The sequence below is a fragment of the Podarcis raffonei genome, chromosome 9 (genome assembly GCF_027172205.1).
Source record: "Podarcis raffonei isolate rPodRaf1 chromosome 9, rPodRaf1.pri, whole genome shotgun sequence".
NCBI classification, from domain to species: Eukaryota; Metazoa; Chordata; class Lepidosauria; order Squamata; family Lacertidae; genus Podarcis; species Podarcis raffonei.
In genome coordinates this window covers 5,356,736-5,382,559 of record NC_070610.1, presented here as the reverse complement: position 1 = coordinate 5,382,559, position 25,824 = coordinate 5,356,736, and the positions used below count along the sequence as shown (strand labels likewise).

The following is a 25,824-nucleotide window of genomic DNA, read 5'->3' as shown; positions in this document are numbered from 1 at the left end:
ACTACTAGTAACTTAGTTCTGTATAATTTTTTGGAGAAGGTCTTCATGGTTTTAGCTTGGTTGGGGTAAGCCGTAAGGATTCGCAGTTCAGGGTTCCTTTTCCTGAACCAAGGTGAATGGCATATCAGGAGAATACAACTGTAAATGTTTGAGATTCTGTGCAACAATTCCCCCCTCCTTCGGGTGAGATCCATCCACTTGGCAGTGTGGGCACTACCCTACCCTTCTCTCATGCTTGTGCCATTGGTAAGGCTTTAGCATTACCATTATGGGACGCGGGTGGCGCTGTGGGTAAAACCTCAGTGCCTAGGACTTGCTGATCGTAAGGTCGGCGGTTCAAATCCCCGCGGTGGGGTGAGCTCCCGCCCTTCGGTCCCAGCTCCTGCCCACCTAGCAGTTCGAAAGCACCCCTAAGTGCAAGTAGATAAATAGGAACCGCTTACTTAGCGGGAAGGTAAACGGCGTTTCCGTGCGCGGCGCTGGTGCTGGCTCGCCAGCTGCAGCTTCAGCACGCTGGCCACGTGACCCGGAAGTTTCTTCGGACAGCGCCGGCTCCCGGCCTCTAGAGCGAGATGAGCGCGCAAACCCTAAAGTCGGTCACGACTGGCCCGTACGGGCAGGGGTACCTTTACCTTAGGCATATTTGGGAGCTGAGAAATGCCTGGTCCAGTGGCCACAGAAGTACCACTGGCACTGGCTTTGCAGTTGAAGAGTGAAAGGCAGGACAAGTTTTAAGCAAAAGGACGTGCCATTTAGTATTGCCACAGTGCCCCTCTTTCAGAACAAACTGACCAAGCAGGTAGTTACTTTCCCTGGGGGTTACTTTTATGCAGGTGTTACTTCCCTCGGGGATTTCACGACACCCCAGAACTGTACCCGCCACCTGAGATGTTGTGAGATATCGGACAGCCCCACAAAATCATGTAGGAGCTTCCCAGAGCCTGGAAGGCAACGTGGAAAGATCTCTGGGACTCTGGGAGGGTTGTGCAAGGACTCTGGAGGCTCTTTCTCAAGATATCACAAGGGCCTCCTAGACCCTGGTAAGGAAGGCTGTCCTGCCCCCTCATTCATTCATTCACTTATTTTTCAGAACAGCACATTAAGCTGTAATCAAATATGTGAAATATGCATATTGCAGTCCAATTGAAGTCGAAATATGGAGTGAGCAGCAGAAGTCTGCTTGCCAACCCCATTGCTGACACTTACACACTGAGTGGGGCTTACTTGCAAACATTATGTGCAATGCTGAGATGTCAGGGAGGGGTGTGTTGGGTCTGGGGGTAGGGCCAGCAAGTACAGTTCTACTGCCCCCTCAACACATTGGCTAGAAGCATGGAGGGGGCTGTTGTGAAGAGGAGCACAACAAATGCTGCAAAGAGTTGCCTTCCCCTTCGCACATGGACCTGATACACAACACACACACAGGTCCCTCTGCTGGAAAGCTAGTTATCCGAAATTTCAGTTACCCAAACACAAGGAATTAATGCCCCAACCTCTCTACGCCAACGGCTGATTCAGAGATCCGAACAGCTGGAGTTGGCCGACCTGTTTACTTGTTTGTGGCTTGCTGGTCAGCAGCAGTCATTTTGGGCAGAAACCAGGGAAGGGATGGAGGGAGGGAGGAGTGGAAATTGAACAAATCAGTTTTTCCTTCATTTGGCTTTTGCTGATTGGCTGAAGCAGTTTCGGGCAGAATGCACAGGGAGAGAAAGCATGGATTAGAAATGTTTCCATAGAAAATAATGGAAATCATTGACTTGTTATGTGAATGCTTGCCTAACGAACAATTTTAAGGGAACGAACGATTTCCTGGGAACATACCATGTTGAGAAAGTGGGGCCTGTGTGTACCTAAGAAGCCTATTTTCTTGGTCACTTTGTTTTGGAAAACAGGCCTTATGACAAACCTATAGCGCATAACTTTTTTTCAACCAGAACTAATAGGCTTTCTTCAGATGAAAGAGAGCTATATTTTATTATATGTATATTTAATATTTTATTGATTTGTTTAAAGAAAAGTGCAGACATAACAAAAAGTTGGAAAAGAAAGAATAAAAAATGTAAACCATATAGCGTCACAGCCTGGAAGGACGAAAGTACAAAGATCTATTTGATAACTAAACAAACTATTACTCCATCTTTCCACCTGGCACTTTTGAAAATGTATATGGAAACAGAATGGGTTTTGAAAAGCAAAGAGCTTATCTTTCATCAACAGCAGCCCAGGGCTCTGTTGCCAAAACCTAGAAGACCTTCAATCTCAAGAATTTGGATTGCTTTTACTCTAGCGTTTGGCAACTTGCCCCCTTGAAATGATATCTCATAAACTGGAAGTATCTAAAGGGCAGAGCTTGAATGACCTTTCCTTTTCCCCCTTTTTTTTTCTTTTTTTGCTATATGGCATGATTTTATTTCTTAAATAAATATTTATTCTCAATAACCCTTTATTCTCAATAACCATGGAACTCACAGGTGGAGAACACTTTTATTCTTACATATCTTTATTATTTGTAAAGGGGATCAATATATGAGTTAATACTTTATTATCTCTTTGGAGCTGTGTTGTATCTTTGAGAGGGTTCTGTTCTCTGAAAGTTTAGCTGCTCTTCATCTGGAGAGTCTCTCAGGCTCAGGTTCTAAGGTCTTAACCATTTGGATGTGAGGTCTATCAGCCTTGGTCTGAGGAAAAAATGGGGCTCTCTGTTTGAAACTTTCTCTGGACTGGTAAATTATTTTCAGTTGGTGAAAGATCTGGGGAAAGGTGAGGCAAGAAACTCACTTTATACATTTAATTGAATAATTCCAAGTTGATATTTTTCTGATATTTGGTAACTGTAATAATAGACATTAGCACATTAGAAGAAAATTAATAGATAATTTACTTTTTAAGATTTTGGGGGAGATCTAAGGGAATTAAAAAGCACAAAAGAGCAGCTGCAAAACAGATGTTGTACTTTTTAAGCTGTATTTTTATATTGGCTTTTAATTTGTTTTGATTGTAGAATTTGTTTTGCAAGTCACCTTGAATTATGCATTTAATAAGTAATAGTAGCAAATGCAAGGTAACTGCTGCAGACCAGACCACCGTCTGTACCAGGGTTTCTCATTGCCACTCTGCAGTCACATAAGGCTGCCCTAACACCCAGGGAGAGAGCCCTGGCAGGGTATTCTGGGAGCCCTGTTGGATTGTTAAAAAGTCTGATGAGAGTAGTTTGCAGATCCTGTAGCAAGGGCCAGACTCAATGTGATATTAAATTTGTGAATTCTTGGAAGTGTCTAGTTTTTATTTTAAATATGAGGTACTGGGCAATGGGGTAGCTCTGTGGTCTAAACCACAGAGCCTAGGACTTGCCGATCAGAAGGTTGGCAGTTCGAATCCCCGCGACGGGGTGAGCTCCCGTTGTTCAGTCCCTGCTCCTGCCCACCTCGCAGTTCAAAAGCACTTCAAGTGCAAATAGATAAATAGGTACCACTCCTGCGGGAAGGTAAACGGCGTTTCCGTGCACTGCTCTGGTTTCGCAAGATGCGGCTTAGTCGTGCTGGCCTCATGACCTGGAAGCTGTCTGCGGACGAACGCCGGGTCCCTCGGCCTATAGAGCTAAGATGAGCGTGCAACCCCAAAGTCATCTGCAACTGGACCTAATGGCCAGGGGTACCTTTACCTTTACCTTTTTACTGAGGACTGGGGCTGGGGCCTGCATGTAGGGATTTTAATCTTTCCCCCACATCATAGTTATCAATGGAAATCCCCCCACCCAGGGAGAAATTGCTGTTTCAGGTAGGTGCTAGTGGGGAGGGATTAAGTATTTTCTCCTTGTGTGCTGCAGTCCTGATCCTGATGCCCCCAAGCTGCTCTTATTTAAAAGAAAAAATGTTAGGCATGTTAAATGCATTCACACATTTAACACCACATCTAGTTTGACCCTGATTCCTTAATTACTTTGCAAGTTGTTTTGCTTCCAGGTGAATAACAGGACTTGTGCTTTGTAGCTTTCTTTCAGAGCTCGGGAGATCTTTAATAAGTTTTTATGTAGCAAAGCTACAACCCCGGTTAATATTGATAGCCAAGCACAGTTGGCAGATGATGTTCTCAATGCACCGCATCCAGATATGTTCAAGGATCAACAGCTTCAGGTGATTTTTGAAATGTTAGAAAGTACGTTTTGGAGAGCTTATAAGAGAGGCTTTGCTCGTGATGTGATGTAACACAGAAAATGTTGGGCATAGCTGTGGGTGGGTGAAAATGTGCTTTCCACCCCCTGCTACTGGGTAAAGATCGCTTCCCACAGCTTGCACGCCTCAGATTATGCACATGCTTGTCTTCCTAGCCTGCTTTCGTCTTTATCCCTCTTCACTCCTCTGCACCCCAATAGCCTTGCAAGTTATCCAGTTAAACATTTATTTGTTACCTTAAATAAAACCAGATTTTTTTTAACTTGAAAAACTGTTCTGAAGGGGGAGGGTGTTTGTGATTGGTTGGCTTTTGTGATAACCAGCAACACTGTTGTGACCTGGATGAGTGGCTTTCACTCCCAGTCTCAGCGATTAAGAGAAGGCTGTGCATCTGACCAAAACAGGGTGAATGCAGAACCAGAGCAGACTCACTGCGCATGCATTTAGACGTACACAGTATGGGTTTTTTCTCCAGTTCTAGGCTCAATGCTTCTCTTCCACTCACACTCAATCCCAATCATAATTTCACAGAATCATAGAACAGTAGAGTTGGAAGGGACTCTGAGGGTCATCTAGACCAACCCCCTGCAATGCAGGAATCTCAGCTAAAGCACACATGGCAGATGGCCATCCAGCCTCTGCTTAAAAACCTCCAAGGGAAAAGAATACACCAGAGGTGCAATATCACAAAGCAGAAATGAGCAAAATATCCAGAAGGTGCAGAGAGTGATAAATTAATCCAAATAGTATCAATCTCAGTTCAGATTATTTTCACATTTTTGAAATACCTTTCATCATATTAGATTTAATGTAATGTACAGCATTAAACATAAATTGGTAAAGACTTTCAAGTCTTTAGTTTTTCAGTTACCCAGAATAAGAAATCCCAGTTGTTCTGCAGTGTCTCCAACCAGCATTTCCCCAAGAGATACAGATATAGATACAGATACATTGGACAGGTTGTTTTTTAATGCAGGGAAGGTAACAGAATCTGCTCATATGCACCAAGGATATGAACTTCAGTTTTCCTGGTGCCATGGATCAGATTCAGCCAAAATGAAGCACTTTTTAAAACTAAGCACTTTTAAATAGTAAGCACAATCTCTCTTATTGAAAACACTGGAGTGTAAAAGTCATTTACATGGTAACATTTATGACAATAGTCTTTTATTTGCAGTTGTGCAGGAACTTATTTTATTTACAACAGTTCACGGAAATTAGATGTAGCTTCCATTTTCTTCCTAAACTGCAGGCACTCTTAGGACAAATTACTATCTTTATGCTAATGTTTAGCATTTTTTAAAAAATGATGCTTGCAAAAGCTTCATTCAGTGTTGTTGTTTTTGAGATGTTGATGTGTTTGCTTCTCAGATTTTCAACTTGATGAAGTTTGACAGTTATACACGTTTTCTGAAATCTCCACTTTACCAAGACTGTATTTTGGCAGAAGTAGAAGGTCGCCCTGTTCCTGATCCCCAGTACGCTCCCTGCAGCCCTACTTCTAAACACAGCTTTGGTTCTGAGCGATCAACACCAAAAAAGGTTTCTGTCTCTTACATGACCAATCATTTACAATCAAGCATTTTTTGTTTGTTGATTTTCTGGATGTATAGGAAAATATAGCCACTTTTGCTTATAGTGCCCTATGCTGACATGAGGGTCTGGGTCAGATGTAATAAATGTGCTAAAGTGAGCTTCAAGCTTTTATTTTGCCACCTTTCTTCTATTTTTTCTAGCACCATAGCAAAAGATCAGAAGCATTCTGTTCCACATTTAGATGAGTTGCAGTTCCACATGATATCTGTATTGGTGCAAGAATTTACAGATTTGGGGTAACAGAGTTTGGGCTGCAAGGGCACCCATAACTGCTAGAGTTTGTGAATGTTAGAAAATAATAAAGGGGTAGGATTTAGCTGATTTTTGGAGTATTAAAGGGAAGAAGTTAAGTTCCCTTTCCAGGCCAGGGTCTCACCTGGGATAGAAGCAATTAAGCTGGCCCAGCAGGGGAAGTCCTTGTGTCTGTGCTAATGGAGGTTACTACACGAAAACTGTCACCTTTTAAAACTAGGCTTGGGATAGCAGGGAGAATGGGGATGAGCAGACAGAAGAGGAGTTGCTTGAAAGGAGTTTTTTGGGAAGGAGAAGCAGGAAGTGGAGTGTGCTCTCTTGTCACATGCGAAGGGAAAGAAGAGAGAGCCCAAGGCTTGTTGGGGCAGTCACTTGTATGAAAGGTTAGTTGTGAATTGGGCTATAATAATTAGCTATATCGGAAAGTATAAGTGCTGCTCTGATTAAATTAGCACAACATTTCCAGCTGTTTTTCTTTTTTTAAAATTACATTATGATAGTTAAGTGGAAAATCCAAGTCTGGGCGATCTTTAAATGAAGAATCGGGAGAGGAAGACCTTGAAAGAAAAAAAAAAGGAACATTTTTTTCGTGGTCTAGAAGCAAGAGTTTGGGGAGATCTCAGAAGAAAAAGGAGAATGGTGATTATCCCAAAGGTAAGTTTTAATATTAAAATAATGTTATTATTAATGATATTATCATTATGATTACTAACGGTATTATTCGTCTGAAGTCTGAACATCTCTACAACATAAGTCATAGCCATATTTGAAGCTTCTTGTTCAGAGTTCCATACTTTTGATGGTCACAGCAGCTTAATTTGCAAACATAGAATTATAGACACTGTTTATATTCTCAAGCATGTTTAGTTGACTGCAGTGGACAGAGCATTATGTTTTTTTTATCTTAAAGCATGATTAGGAAGCTGTTTCCATAATTCTACACGTGACATGTACTCAGCATTTTATTTGAAAATTCTGCTCTGGTGATTGAAAGTTGTCTAATAAGATTGTTACTATATGTTTAAATTAATTGCACTCTCCGTGATTTTAAGATTGCTGTACAGATTCCTCTCAAGCCAATGGATTGTCCTACAGACATGAATCTCAAGACTCATTGTCATCATCTGCAAGTCTTGAAATGGTAAGGCTTGCATGTTAGGACCAAAAATGTGTCAGGGAGAACATGGGGGTAAAAACTTGAATAACTGTACTCCCTAAGTTAAAACACCCGGAGATGAGTCAGAAAAATACTGCTTGGTAGGCAGAAGTCCAGCTGCCTGACAGAAAATAGGATGTGGTGTTTCATTATGCAAAAATAATGTGCAAATGTTAAAGGAGAGAACAAGTTTTGCATTTTAAATAGTATAGATAATCAAAATGCAGCTACATTCAATAATTTGTTACTGTAATTGAAAGTGTGCGTGTGTATAAAATGAAAGGTGAAAGATTTTTTTTTAAAGACAGCAAATCACACTGAACACAGCCTAGCCAAAGTTAAACATTTTGAAGGCCCTTTGATATCCACGGCATATGCTTAACTCATAATTCAATGGAGCTTACTGCTTATCTTTGAAATGGTCATTTGCATTGCTTTAAAAACATTATCAAGTAGGAAGTTAAAGGTCTTTCACATCCCCTGTAGCTTTAACTGGAGATGCCATGGATTGAACCCAGAATCTACTACATGCAAAGCATGTATCACTAAACTATTTATTTTATCTGAAGGAAGTATGCTCTAGTGAGAATTATATTGCATGCTGTAGTAATTTGCATTTATAAGACATTTTTTCTAGCCTACCGCCCTAAACATTTGTGTTTTGTAATAATATTTTGCATTTCATGTGCTCTTTGATGCTCAGGTTGTTGGATATCGAATATATAGTTGGCTGACTAACAATTTTAACATTTTTATACACATTATTATATGCATTACTGCGCATATGTTTTCCTAAAATATTAATCATAGAAACATAGAATAGAATTGTAGAGTTGGAAGGGACTTCAAGGGTCTTCTAGTCCAACTCTCTACAATTCAGGAATCCCAATTAAGCATCCCTGACAGATGGCCATCCAACCTCTGCTTAAAAGCCTCCAAGGAAGGAGAGTCTACAATCTCCCAAGGGAGTCCATTCCACTGTCGAACAGTTCTTGCTGTCAGAAAGTTCTTCCTGATGTTTAGTCAGAATCTCCTTTCTTGTAACTTGAAGCCATTGGTTCGAGTCTTACCCTCCAGAGCAGGAGAAAACAAGCTTGTTCTCTCTTGCTTGTAACAGGCTTTGAGATACTTGAAGATGGCTACCATATCTCCTCTCAGTCTCCTCTTTCCCAGGCTAAACATACCCATCTTCTTCAACCGTTCTTCATAAGGCTTGGTTTCCAGACCCTTGGTCAACTTGGTTGCCCACTTCTGCACGTATTCCAGCTTGTCAGCATCCTTCTTAGATCCTTCTTAAGAGCACATAAACATGCAACAATACTATACATGCAAAAATACTTATAGATAAAATGTGTTGCAGATATAGTTCACCATAAGGCTTAACTCTTTCATCCCTGCTAGCCCTCATTAACAAGGAGAGAGTATGTAGTGTATAGAATGGCAGCTTCTTATAAGAGAATAACAATATTTAATTCTGCTTGCACAATAATTTAACAAAGGAAAGTTAAACATCAAGTATTTTTCTTTACAGTATTCTTTTCTTTATTTTTCATACAGTGGTATTTGGCTTGTAATGCTGTTTTCCAAGTAGCCTTTCTTCTCTGCTTGTTATTTTCATTTGCCGTTGAATATTAACCTGCGGTCTTGTCTCTTGAAAGTTTGACTCCTATAGGGCATCTGCGACTGAGAAAGAGAAGACTTCTAAATGCTGCCATATAAACCTTCCAGATGGCTCATCATATACAATGGCTGTTAAAGCTGGATTCTCAATCAAAGAGATGTTATCTGGATTCTGTGAGAAACAAGGCATTAACATAGCTGCAGTAGATCTGTTTCTAATTGGTGGAGACAAGGTACTTAATTTGGTATTCTAAGCATTGCCTGCATGTTCACAGTCTAGCAGACATTTTGTTTTATTTAACAGGATTTGTATACCACTTAGTTATCAAAACCTACAAGTTGTTTACATAACATATGAAACATACTTTAAAAGTACTGATAAAGTCTGATGTTAAAAACAAGTTCACAAAAGAAAAAATTAAAATATAAATAAATTCAACAGGTTTTAAACTATACATAATAAAATACATATTAAAATACATGTCAGAAAATGTTTGAGTAGGATTGCTTAAACAAAAGTTTTAGCTGACAGTAAAACAATACCATGAAGGATACCATGAAGGACAGGGGATACCAGAGTATAGGTGCTGACGCACCGAAGGATCAGTTTCTTGCATGTGAAGAACAAACATTATGTGGCACTTCTAAAAGTGCCAATATCGCAGATCAACATGGTTGAATGTGCTTATATGGGGAGATGAGAGAAAAGGAAAAGGGAATAGGGAGGGCAGAGGAAAGCAAGCATTGGAGCAACTGATTCTTCATTGGCCAATAGAAGAATCCAGGTTCCTGGGAGGCAGGGTGTGTAGTCTCCCAGGAGACCTTCGTCTCATAGATCCCATCAGCTCTGCAGTCACAGGGCATTGGCAGGTGGAGTAGTTATGAATTTCCAAAATCCTTTGTCACTTCCTTTATCTGCATTTATTTCTGATATTGCATGACATTGCTTTTAATAATAATGTTATGTACATTAACACAAAATGAGAACATAATTTTAAAATATGTTGCATACATACGCTCATACTGTTCTTGTACAATATTTCCCATAATGAGTGGGAAAGGAGAGGGAGGCAGAGGCAGTTTCTGCACTCGGTTCCTTAGCTGTTAGAAAGGTGTGGAGTTTGCAATCCTCTTCCTCAGCTATTCCCAACAAAGCAGGTAGGCATGAGGAATCACCTTGAAATATATACATATATATGTATTCCACAAAATCTCAGAAAAGTCCTAAGTAGTAGTTTGCACGTAAGCACTGTACTGAAAGTACTGTTTCCTGTTTTTGATAGATTAATTTCCTCCCTAAATACCATTTCTATTACCATGTTCTTCTGTTCCTTCTATGGTTGTAGCCACTTGTATTGCATCAGGACAGCAGCATTCTGGATTCTCGAGCTCTTCGTTTAGAAAAGAGAACTTTATTTCGGTAAGGAAAAAACCTCCTCCTGTGGCTTTTAAAGTTGATAGCACATTGTGTCCCGTTTCTCTGCCTGAGGCAAAACAAGAGCATGAGATCTCGTGAGATACCACTGAAATCTCACAAGATCTTGTGTGTTCTGTGAGATCTCACAAGATTTTGGTGAGAGATCTCACCAGAAACTGGCGCCACTGCCAGCACTGCTTCTCCACCAGCGGCAGGGCAGGCAAGGCAGCAGAGTTCATTTGGTTTTCAGCTTCTTCGACAGAAGCTACTCTGGATGTTGTACCAGAACAGCACCTTTGGGGCAATTGCTGCAGAGACAATAATTGCAGTCTTTCTCAAGAACGCAAAGGGTGCAGTAGATCTGTAAAACTGATGCGCCTATAAGTGAAGCTACACTGAACAAAATACATTGTTCACAGCTTCTCATGTATTCAGATACCCTAACATGATTGCAAAATTCTTATATGTTCTGAATGGCTTTTAATGGCAAAGACTTACTGAATGTTTTCATATATTTTAGGTTGGATCTCATTCCTATCAATAGATCTGTTGGCTTAAAAGCTAAACCTACCAAACCAGTAACAGAAGTCCTTCGACCAGTGGTTGCAAAATATGGTTTAAATCTTAATAATCTTGTGGCAAGGCTAGTAAGTAATTTATTAGAATATGTTTAAAATCTTTAGCTTTGCTTATATGCAGAAGAATATACAGGTTGTTTTATAGCATATTTGTAATACCTTTATATAGGAAGCACCATATATTGAAGTACAAATAATACAGTCAAGGTATTTCATTCCGGGTTGTTTTTTTTAGAAAAACAAAACACCTATGTGTCTGTTACTTTGATCCCACAATATACAAGATTTTTAAGCTTATTTGGGACACCATTATCCTTTACTTCTGAACTCTCTTTTTCTACTACTGATATATGTTTGAAGACTCTAGATGCATGTGTGCATTTACTTTTGCGGTTATCAAATCTGAAAGAATAGGAAGTAAAGGTAGATAGCAATAATATGTGTGTTAACACTATACATTTGTCAAATGCTTATTCATGCGAGACACCCTATTAAATACCTCTTCTCCTGAAACATGAATAGCTTTGTTTTAGGATATGATCTCTTATCTTCAGATCTGTCTGAGTCCAAAAAAGGTAGGGCGATGGTCTTCACAGCCCAGTAAACCTGGGCTGATCAGGAATGTATTGCCATGAAACATACTTTGTTGGAAAAATTAAAGATTCATAGGGCAGCTAATCTAACTGCACTTCTGGCAGCGTGGTTCAAACTTAAGAGGACATACAAATCTCTGATATATTTTAAAAAGAATCAGGTTCAAAGGGAAGCATGGCAATGCTTAATAGAAGCCTCCTTGAGGAGAGATTCAGCCACCTTTTGGAGAGTAGTTGCAAAAGAATGGTAAAACACCCCATCTGAAGTGGAATATGCTATCCGACTGGGGTCTGGGAAACAAATTTCCATTCTCTATATCCAAGCAACCAACCAATCATCACAAGCAGTGCTGGCCCAAAATGGCCCTCTGTTACTATAGAGCAAAGCAAAGCAAAGGGACCCCTGATCATTAGGTCCAGTCATGGCCGACTCTGGGGTTGCGGCGCTCATCTCGCTTTATTGGCCGAGGGAGCCGGCGTACAGCTTCTGGGTCATGTGGCCAGCATGACTAAGCCGCTTCTGGCGAACCAGAGCAGCACACAGAAATGCCATTTACCTTCCTGCCAGAGCAGTACCTATTTATCTACTTGCACTTTGAGGTGCTTTCGAACTGCTAGGTTGGCAGGAGCCGGGACTGAGCAATGGGAGCTCACCCCGTCGCAGGGATTCGAACCGCCAACCTTCTGATCGACAAGTCCTAGGCTCTGTGGTTTAACCCACAGCAGGGGTGCCCAAACTTTTTTCAAAGAGGGCCAGATTTGATGAAGTGAACGTGCGTGAGGGCCAACCAGAGTTGCTGAGCTTTTTTTAGGCTTTTACCCCAGGACATATACTGCCATGGGGGGCTGGATTAAATCGGCTGGCAGGCCGGATTAGACCCCCGAAATAGACTTTGGACATGCCTGCTATAGAGGAAGTGTGTCAGTTTACTGTAAATCTCAAACAAGGCAAAGTCCCAGGGGTAGATAATATTCCTTCTGAGCTATTTAAAGCCAGTGTTGAATAGTGGGCCCAACTGCTAGTCGCCTTGTTTACCAGCATTGATCAGTCAGCAATTATTCCTGACAATTGGGGATTAGCAATTATCATACCACAATATAAGAAAGGGAATAGATCTGAACCGTCTAATTATAGACCGATTAGTCTTTAAAGTATAATTAGTAAACTAGACGCTGCCCACCTCTGTAATAAACTAGTGGATTGGATGAATCAGGAAGACATTCTAGCAGAGGCACAAGTAGGATTTAGGGTGGAGCTGTCAACCATAGATCAAGGACTTGTGCTCCAACATGATAACAGAATAAATGATGCTAGGAGGGAGCTGCAGTCCAAGAAAGGAAAAGAACACCTAGCTAGTTTAAATGAATTCACATCTCCAGGGCCTGATGAGCTGCACCCAAAGGTACAAAAAGAGCTTGTGGGTGTGATCTCTGAGCCTCTGTCTATCATCTTTGAGAATTCTTGGAGAACAGGTGAGGTCCCTGCAGACTGGAGGAGGGCAATTCAGAAAGGGAGGAAAAGACGACCCTGGTAACTTCTGACTGGTCAGCTTGACATTGATACCAGAACTGATAATTAAACGGTTGGTCTGTGAGCACTTAGAAAAGGATACTGTGATTAGTAAGACCCAGCACAGGTTTCTCAAAAACAAGTCATGCCAGATGAGTCTCCAGTGACACAGCTGGATCTTGAATCACCCCCAGGCTGCGAACCTGATCTTACCAAGCAGCTTCACCTCTTCACCAAGCAGAACCTTGGTATAACTTGATATAACTTGGTATAACTTACAAATCAGCTTATTAATAATTTCAGATTGCTTTGCCACCATCTTACAGACTGACCTGTCCCAAAAACCAGTCATTGTCACTGGATTGCATCTTCTCCCAAGCTGGGATCCTTGTGGATGGCTTTTTGGTTATGCTTTAACTCAGATGTTTCCCAGAGTAAAAATCATAGTAACTATGACCTAGATTTTTTACTATCATTATTATTATTAAGAAAGTTATTACCTGTCCTTCACCAGCAGGTCCCATGCCAATTTAACAGTACAGCTATTTTTTTCAATTCTATTTGATATAGTTGGTGGTCAAGTTGCTGAACTGTACTAGTAATTAATAAAGTTTGCCGTGTAAGGAGCTAATCCCCTATATTTTGCATTTTTCCTGGGATTGCCCAACTCAAGAGAATGGGTTAGCACAGCAGCGCATAAAATATCAAATTGACTACTCATAAAAGAATCTGTTCAAGGAGCCAAAGCTGGGAGGGCATAACAATTTTATTCTGCTTTGGACAAGTCAGTAATGTCCTGGACTCCTCGCCCATTTCGATTCTCACAATTGTTTGAGTAAAACACACTATCAATAGTTACATTAAAATCACACAGAGCCCACTAAAAATATATCCAAACACTAATACTACAGGATGATCAAATAAAATGTAAAATAACTATGTAAATGTAAAATTACTTGAGGTGGAATTGCTACTTATAAGTAGCTATCCTCCTCCTCCTCACAGACCCCTTTGGCCTTTGGTTTCTAGAGGTTAAATAGCTTGCTGGACCGCTCTCCTTAGAGCCAGCAGGTGGACACAGTAACTTCTCACAGGGAGATGCTCCAGCAGGTAAATAAAGATGGCTTCCCCAGTCTCTAACTGATAACTTATGTATAGCAATTCTTTGTTATATAGGGAATTTTGAAGGCAAGAACTTAAAATTAGTTTGTTTTATCAAAATTTGACCACAGAATGGTGAACAGGAACCATTAGATCTTGGTGTTCCCATCTCTAATCTTGATGGACAACGGGTTATTCTAGATGAAAGGCAACCAAAAAAAGGAAAAGGTAAGCAGTTCTGAAATGGTTATTTCTGATTCGTCTGCTGCTTTCTTCACTTCACATTCCTAGAAATACAGCCTTGCCCAGCCTTCAGCTGTTTTAGAACTAGTGCTTTTTTCTAGAAAAGTAGGTGCCGGTACTCACCTATTTACATTTAGGTGAGTACAGTAATTACATTTAGTTGTTACAGTAAGTGTCACACTTTTTATCCAAATAAAGAATAAAAAGTGCAGGAATGTTTGAAACCTGCAAGCAGAAACCTGGAATTTTATTAGCACTGTATCAGAGGGGTATTTTAGAACTCTGGTTTTTGTATTCGGCTGCTTTCTCTGTTCTGAACAGGGATCCTTGCTTTTGGTGGCCGAAGATTGGGTTAGGGAATTGTAAGGTGGGAAATCTGAACGCTACTATAGTCAGTGTGTTGAGCAGAAAGTGGCAAGGCAGTGGGAGTGTTTCAGGTAAGGAAGTTCAGACAAGTGAGAGCTGTTCCTTTTCTCACAATATTCTGTAATTTTTGGCAGTCAACCCTGACAGTGAAGCATCTGGTGCTGATAGCTTGGTCAATAAGACATCAGGCACCCAAGGCTTGATCCTGGATGGGCAATCCAATATGGTTTGTGTGATAGAGACTTGCTGCCTAGATGAGGTAGAAAGGATTAATCTGTCCCATCTTTGTCTACCAGGTTTCCTATTGCAGCAGCAAGCTAACATTGGCAGGGAGATGGAACTTTAGTAATCTGCTGTGAATCCACCTCTTTGTCTAGGCCCTTTCTGGCAAGCTCTGTTAAAATAAATAAATCTTGGCATCAGATAGTATCTCCTTGACCAAGCTTACAGAGCTGATTTCATTGACCAAGCCTGCATGGGAACCATGGGCCTGTCTTAATACTGGGTCCCACCCATATTGTAGCATATATGTATATACAGCATAAGCATATGTGCATGTATAGATTGGGGGAGTTTAGCATAACTCCTTTGTCATGAATATGGATTTTCTGTAGCCTCTATTTGCAGGGAGAGGGGTTGCTATTAAAATAGTCTACCCCTGGAGACGGAAGGATCCAGATGGATTCCTGACAGTTCTGGAGGTGTTTCCTAGTGCCAGAAATGGGTAAATGATCAAAATAGTTGACATTATAAAGCTATAGCACTTTCTCCCACTCGTTAGAGGCAATAGTTTCCTGTGGACCAGGGAGAAGGGATGGTAGCTAGTGTGATACTAGAAGAAGGCATGCAACAAGTCTGGTGAGACTTAGGTTAGAGCCTATTGCATTGCAGTAATAGTGGGATAGTTTCAACTAATATGCTTTTCCACCTTTAGAAATGTATTGTTAGCAACACTTTGAGTGAAGATTAATTGGGCAAAACTAAAATCAAAGTTGTAATTAATTTTCTCCTCCTCCTCTGAAGGAATTACTTATATTTATGCACTCTTCAGGCATGGGCATTAGTATGTTTATAGATTTAAATGCATGCCTTTAAAAAATCTAAATAATGTAAGGCAGAGGTTTTCAACCTTTTTGGGTCCATGGCTTCCTTGACCAACTACGTACATTATTTCTGTGGCACCCCTGTGGGGCTCAGGAGCCTAGTTATGTCACCCCTTGCCTGCAGAGCTGGCAGCTCCTCACCCCTTTTTGAACAGCCTCCCTTGTGGAGTGTTTCCTCCGCCTCCTCTCTCCTCTCCTCGGGAGTCCTCTGGGCAGCAGCTGCTGCTGCCCCTGGTCTCTGAGCTGCCCCCCACCCCAAAGACAGGCGCTTCCTCGCACTGCCCCACAGGGACCTGGGATGCACCCCCTGTCCAGCCCCAGAGCCCTATTCACCTGGGAAGCTTGTAGCCAGGGCTGCTGCAACAAACAGCCGTGCAAGCCTTTGGGAGGCAGAGATGCAAGAGGGCATCTGAGAAGGGAGAGAAGGAAGGAGGGACAGAGGCCAGTGTTGCCTGCGGCACCCCTGACCATCAATCAAGGCACCCCAGGTTGCCACGGCACACTGGTTGAAAACCACTGATATAAGGGAATATACTATCATTTACAAGTATTCCAATAAAAATATTTCCAAAGGTGATATCCAACTAAGTCATAGTAGACCCATTGAAATCAGTGGACTTCAATTATGTAAGGGCAGTGATTTCATTGAGCCTTCTCTGAGTATGCCTAGCAGTAGGTTTCACCTGATGTAAAGCTAGAATTGGCTTGAGTACAACATGCCATTTAATCAACACTACAGTCACATTACTGAATGTTTTTCCTGATCAAATATTTCTAGCCACCCAACTTTGGCTGTGGGGAGAGCTTTTCAGATATTTAAATTGCATTTATAATTAACATGAAATGCTTTTTAGTTGTGTTTTGCTAAATGTATATCAAATAAATGTGCTTAATCAGATCTCTAGGGTAGTGGAAACATTTCCCCAATACAAAATTTCCCATAAAACCCACACCACTGTCTTCATGTTTGCTCAGTGTAGATCACTGGAGCTATTCTGGGTAGGAAAGAGCCTATTCTATCTTGGTCTGATGGGGAGGTATTATTGCTAACCTGCTGTGACCAATTTGCAAACACTGTGCAGCTAAAATTGCTGGTATTCATTCCTTGGAGTACCGGGTAATTGCTGAGTCTGTGGATGTACCTGATACATCTGCTTTTTCTGTTTGTTATGGGTACATTTCAGCTTGTGCAGCTTGAGAAAGTGAACAAGATCCTTGGAGGTTTGTGTTTGACCATTTACACTTCTGGTCCATTCTTGGCTAATTCTGGTGGAGAGGAATGGCCAGATGGAACATTTAGTACTTGAGAATAAGGTTACATTAACCTTGAAAGAAGCAATAATAAGATGCTGTATCCCATTATCCTGGGTAACTGTAGACTTTTGGGCAAGGGGCTCAAGATTATACAGTTGTACCTCAGAAGTCGAACAGAATCCGTTCTGGAAGTCCGTTCAACTTCCAAAATGTTCGGAAGCCAAGACACGGCTTCCAAACATTTTGCAGCCAATCGGAAGCCGTGGAACCTGCATCAGACGTTTGGGTTCCAAAGAACATTTACAAAGTAGAACACACACTTCTGGGTTTGTGGCGTTCGGGAGCTAAAACATTCGAGTCGCAAGGCTCGGGAGCTAAAACATTCGAGTCGACTTTTGAGGTACAACTGTATGTACTTTCTAGATGCAGACCTGGTTTTGGTACTGAAACTGCCTTTGTTGCACTAGTGGACAGCTTGTATTAGGAATCGGACAGGGGGAGTGTGTTCCTTTTAGTTTTGCTGGTCCTTTCAGCAACTTTTTATCTGATAAACAATGATATCCTTCTAGACTGCTTTGACAGATTTGACTTGTGGGCACTGTTTGGTGTTGGTTCCAGAGTGAACTGGAGGGCAGATCCCAGAAGGGACTTGCTCATTTGAGTTCCATCATGTTCCCCATGCTACATGAAACCACTTGGAAAGGCCTGCAAGACATCTGTAAGAAACCACTGGGAGAAGTTGTCCACAGTGTTGGAGAATAGTGTCATCAGTATGCAGTTCACATCCAGTTCTATTTCTCTTTTCCATCAGGCACTTGGGAGTCAATTGAAACTCTAAACCAGTGTTTGGAGGCTGTGATAAGACTTAATTCAGGCAAGACACAGGTGGTTTGGGTCAGTGGGAAAGCCAATCTGGGAATAGATATTCCGCCTGTTAGTGCTCCCTCTGAAAGCTCAGGTTTATAGTTTGGGCATGCTACTGGACTCAGATTGTGACTGTGGCTAATAAGCTTTGGCTAGGTCACCAACTTTCTGGAGGAAGCAGATCTGGCCACTATTATACATTCTTTGGTTGCACTTTGCAAGGGAAATCTCCTTTGAAGATTATTTGTAAACATCAGCTGGTTTACAGCGTTGTTGGTAGTCTGTTAACAGGACCCCTTCTTGGGATCTTGGGACTCCATTGCTGTGCATCGACTCCCTGAAGGTTTTTGAGCCCAGTTCAAATAGCTGGCTGTTACTTTGAAATCCCTGAATAGTGTGGGTGCAGGATATCTGAAGGATCATCTACTCCCACCCTCATGATAGTAAGATCTTGTGCTCTGGGTCTTTTCACCATCTGAGCTGTACTTGGTGAGTACCTGGGACACGACTTTCCCTGTAGTAGTGCCTAAGCCCTGGCATTCCCTCTCTCAGAGGCATGTTTAGGCCCTTCTCTCATAGTCATCAGAAAGTTTGTTAATGCTGTATAGATGTGCTTTTCATACTGTCTGAACACCAGTATTTTGTTCCGTGTTGTTTGTTTAGATGATGTTGCTGATTTTAGTTTGTTGTTTTCAAATGTTCTATTATGTCTGTGAACAACCATGGGGCTGTGAAACTCTGTGTATGTGCATTTTTCTCAGAAAGGGGAGGTTTATTTGCACAGCTTGACATATCCCACCCCCTTCTATGGCTTTTAGTCACATTGGCTAGCTGTGCCCCTTTGATAATGAATGTATTAGCAACATCCCCAATTTCTACACATTTTCAGCTGATATGTGGAGGGGCCATATGCATTTATCTAGGGATGGATGGATCAGTCAGTTTTGTAAGTACATTTTAATGCAATTTTGGCATCTATTTTTAGCTGAGAACTACAGTGCAAAATCTGGGGAATTGCAAAAGCCAAATGATAGCTGCATTCCAATCTTCGTATTAGACGAGCCACTTCACTCAACATACAGATCACATGAAATCATTGCATCAGTATGGATGCAGAACCCCTTTACATGCTGGCTGCACACAAAGGGGAAGGAGCCCACACAGCCCCACAACACTCTTTACTTTGTCTTTCAATGTGGGACCGAGTTTGTCTGAACCTTCCTTGGGGATGTTTGTGAACATTGGGCTGAAACTGGCATCTTTGCTTCAGGTGCCTCCACTTTTCCACTGAGAGGTAGGGCTGAAAGCACCTAGTGCTCAGACAGATTTAGGGTCCTAAACGTCTTCCTCAAACTCCCCTTTGTACCCCGTAAAGGTAAAGGTAAAGAACCCCTGACAGTTAAGTCCAGTCGCAAACGGACTCTGGGGTTGTGGCACTCATCTTGTTTTACTGACCAAGGGAGCCGACGTTTGTCCACAGGCAGTATTTCCATGTCATGTGGCCAGCATGACTAAGCCGCTTCTGGTGAAACCAGAACAGCTCACGGAAACGCCATTACCTTCCCGCCAGAGCGGTACCTATTTATCTACTTGCACTTCAACATGCTTTCAAACTGCTAGGTTGGCAGGAGCTGGGACCAAGCAACGGGAGCTCACCCCGTCGCAGGGATTCGAACCACCGACCTTCCAGTCGGCAAGCCCTAGGCTCAGTGGTTTAGACCACAATGCCACCCGCGTCCCTATTTTGTACCCTGTAGGGAAATCCAAATCCTCTGTGGTAAGTGGTTGCCTACATTAGAAAACCCAGAACTGAGTAGCTCAACAGACTGTTTCTGAAAAAGACTCTGGGTAGAAGAAGGAGCACCAGTTCTACTTCTTCAGTTCCTGTTGCTCTGCCCCATAAATAAAAGTTTGGAAAGAGAACACTAGCTGGGTTGGAAATAAAATCAAAGTATATCTTACTGAGTAGGAACCAAAATAATAGAAGTTTGAAGTCTTGTAGCACCTCACATAAAGGGAGGCAGCTAGCCAGCAAGAAATCCAGGATAGGCAAGGTCCAGCACAATTGTTATAACCCATCCTGGGACCCCGGTGAAGGGTGGGTAAGAAATCGAAATAATAATCATAGTAATTTCTGTCTTAGTTTATGACACTCATTCAAATTGATCCAGGCCACTGAAATAGCAGTCATGAAAGTCAGTGGGGATATCCTCCAGAAAATGGTAAAATCCAGTAAACTTTTCTCTCCCCAAATTCTTGGTCATAAACTAGTATGATTTAAATACGTTTGTTACAGAGAAAAAACCAGGTTTTGTAATTATTATTTTTAAAATCTCTATCATTCACAGACCAGGGAAAGGGGGCACCATTAAAACACAGTACAGCTATAACTCCTAATGCAAGATTTCAAGCACCCACAGTAAGTTTCTTGAAATTATTTGTCACTCCAATTATTCCCAGGTTTTGGTTTATTTCCCAGATTGGAAATTGTGGATGAAAAGAATGTCCCAAATGTTTAATGGCATTTGCTTAGTGTTTGTTTCGGCTGATTATGTCTTGCCTTTCACGTATGTAAGGGCTTTGTTTTGTTGCTTTCACCAGTGCATGCCCCTGTCTTCTGTTCTCTGACATCTGTCCTTGAAGACCAAAACACATGCTATATGCAGTTACATGTACCTCCCCACATTTTTCCCCATGCAAAGCATCTAAAGGGGGCTGCAATTGTGAATGAAACATCACAAGGTGATGAGAATACTTATCCCTGTCACCTTGAACTGTTTCCCCACTCAAATCATCCCTGGCTGCTCTTCCCCACAGAGAGCTGGAAAATGACTACGAAAGAAAGGGTTAAAGCAACTCTCCTCCCACACACCCCAACCAGTGCTCTGCTCAAAGTCACAGTCTCCACAGATTTTCATGGGGGCAAAGAGAGACGTTGCTGGGTGAAAGTTACATGCAACTATATATAATAAAATGGAGTTTGGTCCAAAGACAGACATAAACTCTACAGTTCAAAATGAGCATGTTGCTTTTTTTGTATGTAGGTGTAATTCTTTTTTCTCTTCTCTTTTTGTTTGTGGTTTACTGAAAATGCTTGTACTATGTTTAATCACAACTCTGTGCACAAAATAATTGTTATTTATCGACAATTTATTGCATCCGTTTTGTAGTATTATGTAAAAGTAAGTAGCCCTTTAACTTTCCTTCTAATACAGGGAGAGGGAAGAACTCTAGGAAAGTCTAATTCTATTAAAATAAAAGGAGAAAGTGGAAAAAGCTCTAGGGATGTCCATCTAGCAAACAGAGAAGAATGTATTGCACAGACGGGGAAAAAAAAAAGTCAGAAAATTAATTTGGACGAAGCAGAGGGTATGTCACTTTTTTAGTATATGCAGTAGTATTAGTTTTTAAACCAAACATTTGTAAACAGTGGTATTAGTTCATTTTATAATTGAAGAAAACAGGTTGTATTATAAATTTCAGCAGTGTGGTGATGTTATTAATAAATTAATCTAACCTACTCTAGAATTACCTTTAATTGTAGGCAAAGGCTTCTCGAATGCATGTGAAGGAATGCGCTCTCAGCAGCCAAATTGAAAACAGCAGTACTAACTAAAGGAGAACATAGAAATAGTGCCACCCACTCGCCCAGTGGTATCTATGGCAACATTACCAGTGCTCACAAATCACAGAACAGCATGGCCACAATGCCCCCACATTAGCAGTGCAGGGGGCGGAGCAAAGGGATGTGGGAACTTTCCATGAGATTACCCCACCCCAGCCTACACTCTTGTGAGAAGGGGTCTGAATAATAAACACCCAGAGTTCCTGAGGGAAAGGAGCCACTTGCTGATGGAGCAAAGCTGTATTTAAAAAACCCACCATCCTTTTGCCAGTGCTGCAGATGGAGGAACCAGGACAAGCAACAAGCCATGGTTGCATAGAGCTCTGAGATGGGAAAAGGTTTGGGGAGGTTTGAGTCCTGCTAAGTTTCACCATTTGCATGTCTTGTCAGCAGCCTGCATATCAGAGAGAAAAGAGGCAGCACACAGAACTGGCACAGCACAGAGCAGCTCTCTGGCCATTTAGCCACGACAGGCAGAAGGACACATCATGAGGCATTTGCCTTTCCACAGCCAGCGGTCCATAGTCCCAGCCATGCACACCAGGGGCAGGTCTAGCCCAAGCGAACAGCACAGAAGATGCCCAATTTGGATCCTAAATGTGATCTCCCACCAGAAAAGTGTAGATCACCCCACACAGAGGCACAATGAGGGAGTACATAGGCTCTGAGAATCAGAGGAGCATTGCACCAGCCTGTTGTCATTTGCCTGATAGGCAGTGCTTACAAGATAGTGCCCTAGCAATAATGGACAGGTTTTGAAAGGTAGACACATGGTTGGGGTTGCCAGCTTTCTTGTCCTGGCAGGAGTCGCATGCCTTTGAAAGTTCAATGACAGACAGCAGTTTAACAGGCATCATTCACTCCATAGCTTGTTCACCCTCCTTCACTGATGCAACAGCATCCTTGAAATACCTTGCAAAGATGCAGGAGCCCAACTGGAACATAAAGCTTAGCAACCGCACAGAGGAACAGTATTGTTTTTAATTTTTAATTTTGTAAAATTTGGGAGCTGGGATAGCCTACAAATATTTTTATAAATAAATAAACAGCTAGAACCACACTTAGCATTAGGAATAAGAACCATCCTTAATTCTGCAACTGTTGAACATCTACCTGTGCAGAGCCAAGAGCAACACAGGAACAGTGATGAGCAATGGTCAGCAGCAGTATCCACATAGTCCCTGGACCGAGATGCCCATCTCTCAGCCTCCCGCACCCCTTAGGGGAGAGACTGTAGTAACTGAGACAATATTTATCCCTTCCCATAAGGAGTTTCAATGAAACTCATTACAGTGACTGCTTGTTCTGTTCTGTGTGGTTTATTTGTGCTCCTGAAAATGTTTGATCAGCATTCCACCAACAGAGCATTTACCTGCTTGCAGAATGGCTGCCAGCTCTTCCTACCCTTTCTGCACAGTGCATGCTTTACCCAGTGTGAAAGGCAGTGTTGAAGGAGGAAGGAATGGCTAGTCAATACAATTTAGACAGTACCCAGTGGACAATACCAAAGGCAGAGGGAAGGATATGGAAGGAAGTACGGTATCGTTTGCTTACCTGGGTGCCCCGCACTGCCCATTCTGAAAAGAGAAATGTTAGCAATCTGTTCTTCCCGTATATATTCTGCGGTGAAACTGTGCAAAGTGTTCCTTTTTGTGCAAAATCTCTTTTCTGTATAATTGCCATGTCACTAACTGATCAAGTGCACTAACCACCCACGACTTGAGGCCTAAAGACCTAAAGCCCCAAGCCATGCCGTTTGAGTTACAGCACATTGTCAGGGGTTTATATGCTGCTGTGAGTATTCTGTAATTGGGTTCAGATTTGTAATCCACCAAGAATGAGATTGAGCATTAAAAGAACTGCACATAATTGTTTTTTGACTGACTAGTATAAAAGTTGTAAAGCCCAACCTGATCTAAACTAGCTTTTTTTCATCCCCAGTTGTTTTTGGAAATGGCTGGAAAATAATAGCCCATTGACTCTGTAATATCTCTTGTGTGAACCTGGCCTGTTAACATTATCACAGTGTGGGTGCGTGCGGCTCTACTATACCCACTTTGCTCCTCTCCTAGCATGAACAGGCGCAACAAGCCAAGGTTTCCTGTGTCATCCAAACCAGAACTGTAGTTTGCCTTCCCTTAAATGTACAAAATAATTAGCAAACCAAGAACAAACCTTGGAGTTAGGTTTCAATCTAAGCCTATTCCTCACTGAGAAAATGTGATGGTCGCATAGACATAGAGCATTACATTATGCCAGTGTGTCCAACATATCCCAGATACCAGTGTGATGTTACTGGCAAAGCAGACGTTTCAAATCCTAAGGTCTCCTAGATGATGAAAACTGAGCATAGAATTGTGTCCTAAAATATAGTGACAGTTCATCATCTGCAACTAGGAATATTGCAGTTCCGTAAGGGCCCCCATTAGTTGCCAGGCAGGACCCTACTTGTAGCCAGCTCAAGCAGACTATGAACAAAGCTGTTTATGCCCCAGTGTGCCTGGCAGGAAAGCCTGTTCCTGATGGAAATGGACATAATTAGCATAGCATTTCTGCTAGGTGCATTGGCATATGTGGGCCCTGTTCCCTCCTTGGCAATAACTACCCTCTGCTGAGGAGCTAGATTCCTTACCTCTCATTTCCCCTGCCCTAGTTAATTGGGGGGAGGGCAGAGGAAGGTGGAGAATGTGTCAGCAAAGATGGCAGCACATCCGTCATGCCTCCGCAAGTGTATTTAGCACATGAGCTTGGTGTGCACACTGAATGTTTCTCTCTCTTTTTTGCATGCACTCACTTAAAGGATCACACCTGCTTCATGGTGACCCAAGGGGTGCTCATGCATACCATCTACTACATGCAATAAAGATGCCTGGTCCTAGCTTAAAAGTGCCTGGTTCTTTTTTGCAGCAGCAGCAGCGGCAGCAGCGGCATGGCTGGTGGGGCTATGGGCGATGCCTTATGTACATGCAACTGCTAGTCTGTGAATGCCAGTTGCATGAGACAACAATGGGCAGATTCAGAGTTCTGCTTTTGGCATGTGGAAGTGGTTTCTGGATTCCAGAGAGTGCTGCTCATTTGTGAAACTTGCCTGGGTCCTGGACAGATGAGGCTATAACTTTCTATCCATCTCCTACTGCAGTTAGAATTGGTATTCACATGAAATGCCTATGTGTCACACTGTGCATTTCCCCCCCTATTTGTGTTCAGATTCAGCAGGTGGATATGTTTTTTCCCCCTGTAACCAGTGGAGAAAAGCAATCCTCATTCTTTCTCAATGTATTTAATACAAGCAGGGTGAAATGGCATCTTTCATATGAAATATTACAAGTGGCAGGTATAATATGAAAAACTGGTACCAGAAAAAAATATGCTACTACATGCACCTATTAAAATCATCAGAGATTTAGGATTATTACTGTCTTTTAAAGTTACTTGTAAACTTTAGTTTTATTTATAATGTTATAGGAGTTTCAGCTCAGAAAGTGGGCAGATGTTTTAGATTTTGTTGTTTTTTCAGTGTTGTTGGTAAATGGTGGGTGAATCAAATGTGTCTAGTTAAGAAAAAAATGATTGTGTGGTGTCATGAAATTTTGCGGTATTGACTAATGGGTCTATTCTGGGTTTCTTGCAATAGAGTTTTTTGAACTTATATCAAAAGTGCAAAGTAACAGAGCAGATGACCAGCGAGGGCTGCTGAGAAAAGAAGACTTGGTTCTGCCTGATTTTCTTCACTTGCCTTCCTGTGGGACTAGGCCTTCTTCATCTACACCCGAAGGGTCTAAAGGCTGCAACAAGAGAATTGCACATCCTGGTGTCAAGGACAAATGCATACAGTTAAGTGGCAAAGTGGACGTCATGAAAAACAGTAGTGAAAGCTCCGCAGTCAAAATGGCTTATTCTGGAAGCAAGCAAAAACCAGCTGTGCTGGCAACTTGCAGCAGCCAGAAGACTTGCAGTGTTCCTTTTAGTGCCCCACTGTCTCCGATTCCACTTTCGCAGGATGCCGCCATATGGAAAAGGCAATCAAAAGAACTGCAGGCTGAAAGCATACAAACTGTTGAGGATGAGAACGTAGCAGACTTGACTCTGGTGGCTGAGGGAGACATTAACAGCCCTAACAGTACATTGCTGCCATCTCCACCCTCTTCTTCAGACAAAAACACTCTTGCAGGAGCCAAGTATCCACCTCCCGTGTCACTAACAGATAATCAGGAAAAAACTACCCATGAGAAATCCAAATCAGGTATTTCCAGATTTTAAATGTCTTTAATAAGAAATGATTCCCCATTACATTTGTTTCAGCACTTGTTGCATCTGTTTACAACATGCAGAAAAGTGCAACTGAAGCCTGTCTTTAGGGCATGTACAGACCGT

The 25,824-nt window shown here is 41.9% G+C and overlaps 1 protein-coding gene across 9 annotated transcripts in view; it reads left to right on the top strand.

Moving 5' to 3' along the window:
* Positions 1 to 25,824, top strand: part of RGS12 (regulator of G protein signaling 12) — an 81,875-nt gene that overhangs the window by 42,533 nt on the left and 13,518 nt on the right. For 5 of the 9 annotated variants that reach the window (XM_053404297.1, XM_053404299.1, XM_053404300.1 and 2 more), the window contains 11 exons: positions 3,990 to 4,133; positions 5,544 to 5,714; positions 6,521 to 6,674; positions 7,073 to 7,161; positions 8,835 to 9,029; positions 10,143 to 10,216; positions 10,734 to 10,860; positions 14,127 to 14,223; positions 20,174 to 20,244; positions 21,041 to 21,194; positions 25,085 to 25,693. In XM_053404297.1, the coding sequence (XP_053260272.1) occupies positions 3,990 to 4,133; positions 5,544 to 5,714; positions 6,521 to 6,674; positions 7,073 to 7,161; positions 8,835 to 9,029; positions 10,143 to 10,216; positions 10,734 to 10,860; positions 14,127 to 14,223; positions 20,174 to 20,244; positions 21,041 to 21,194; positions 25,085 to 25,693 (1,885 nt within the window). The other 4 variants (XM_053404302.1, XM_053404303.1, XM_053404301.1 and 1 more) reach the window with 4 other exon arrangements.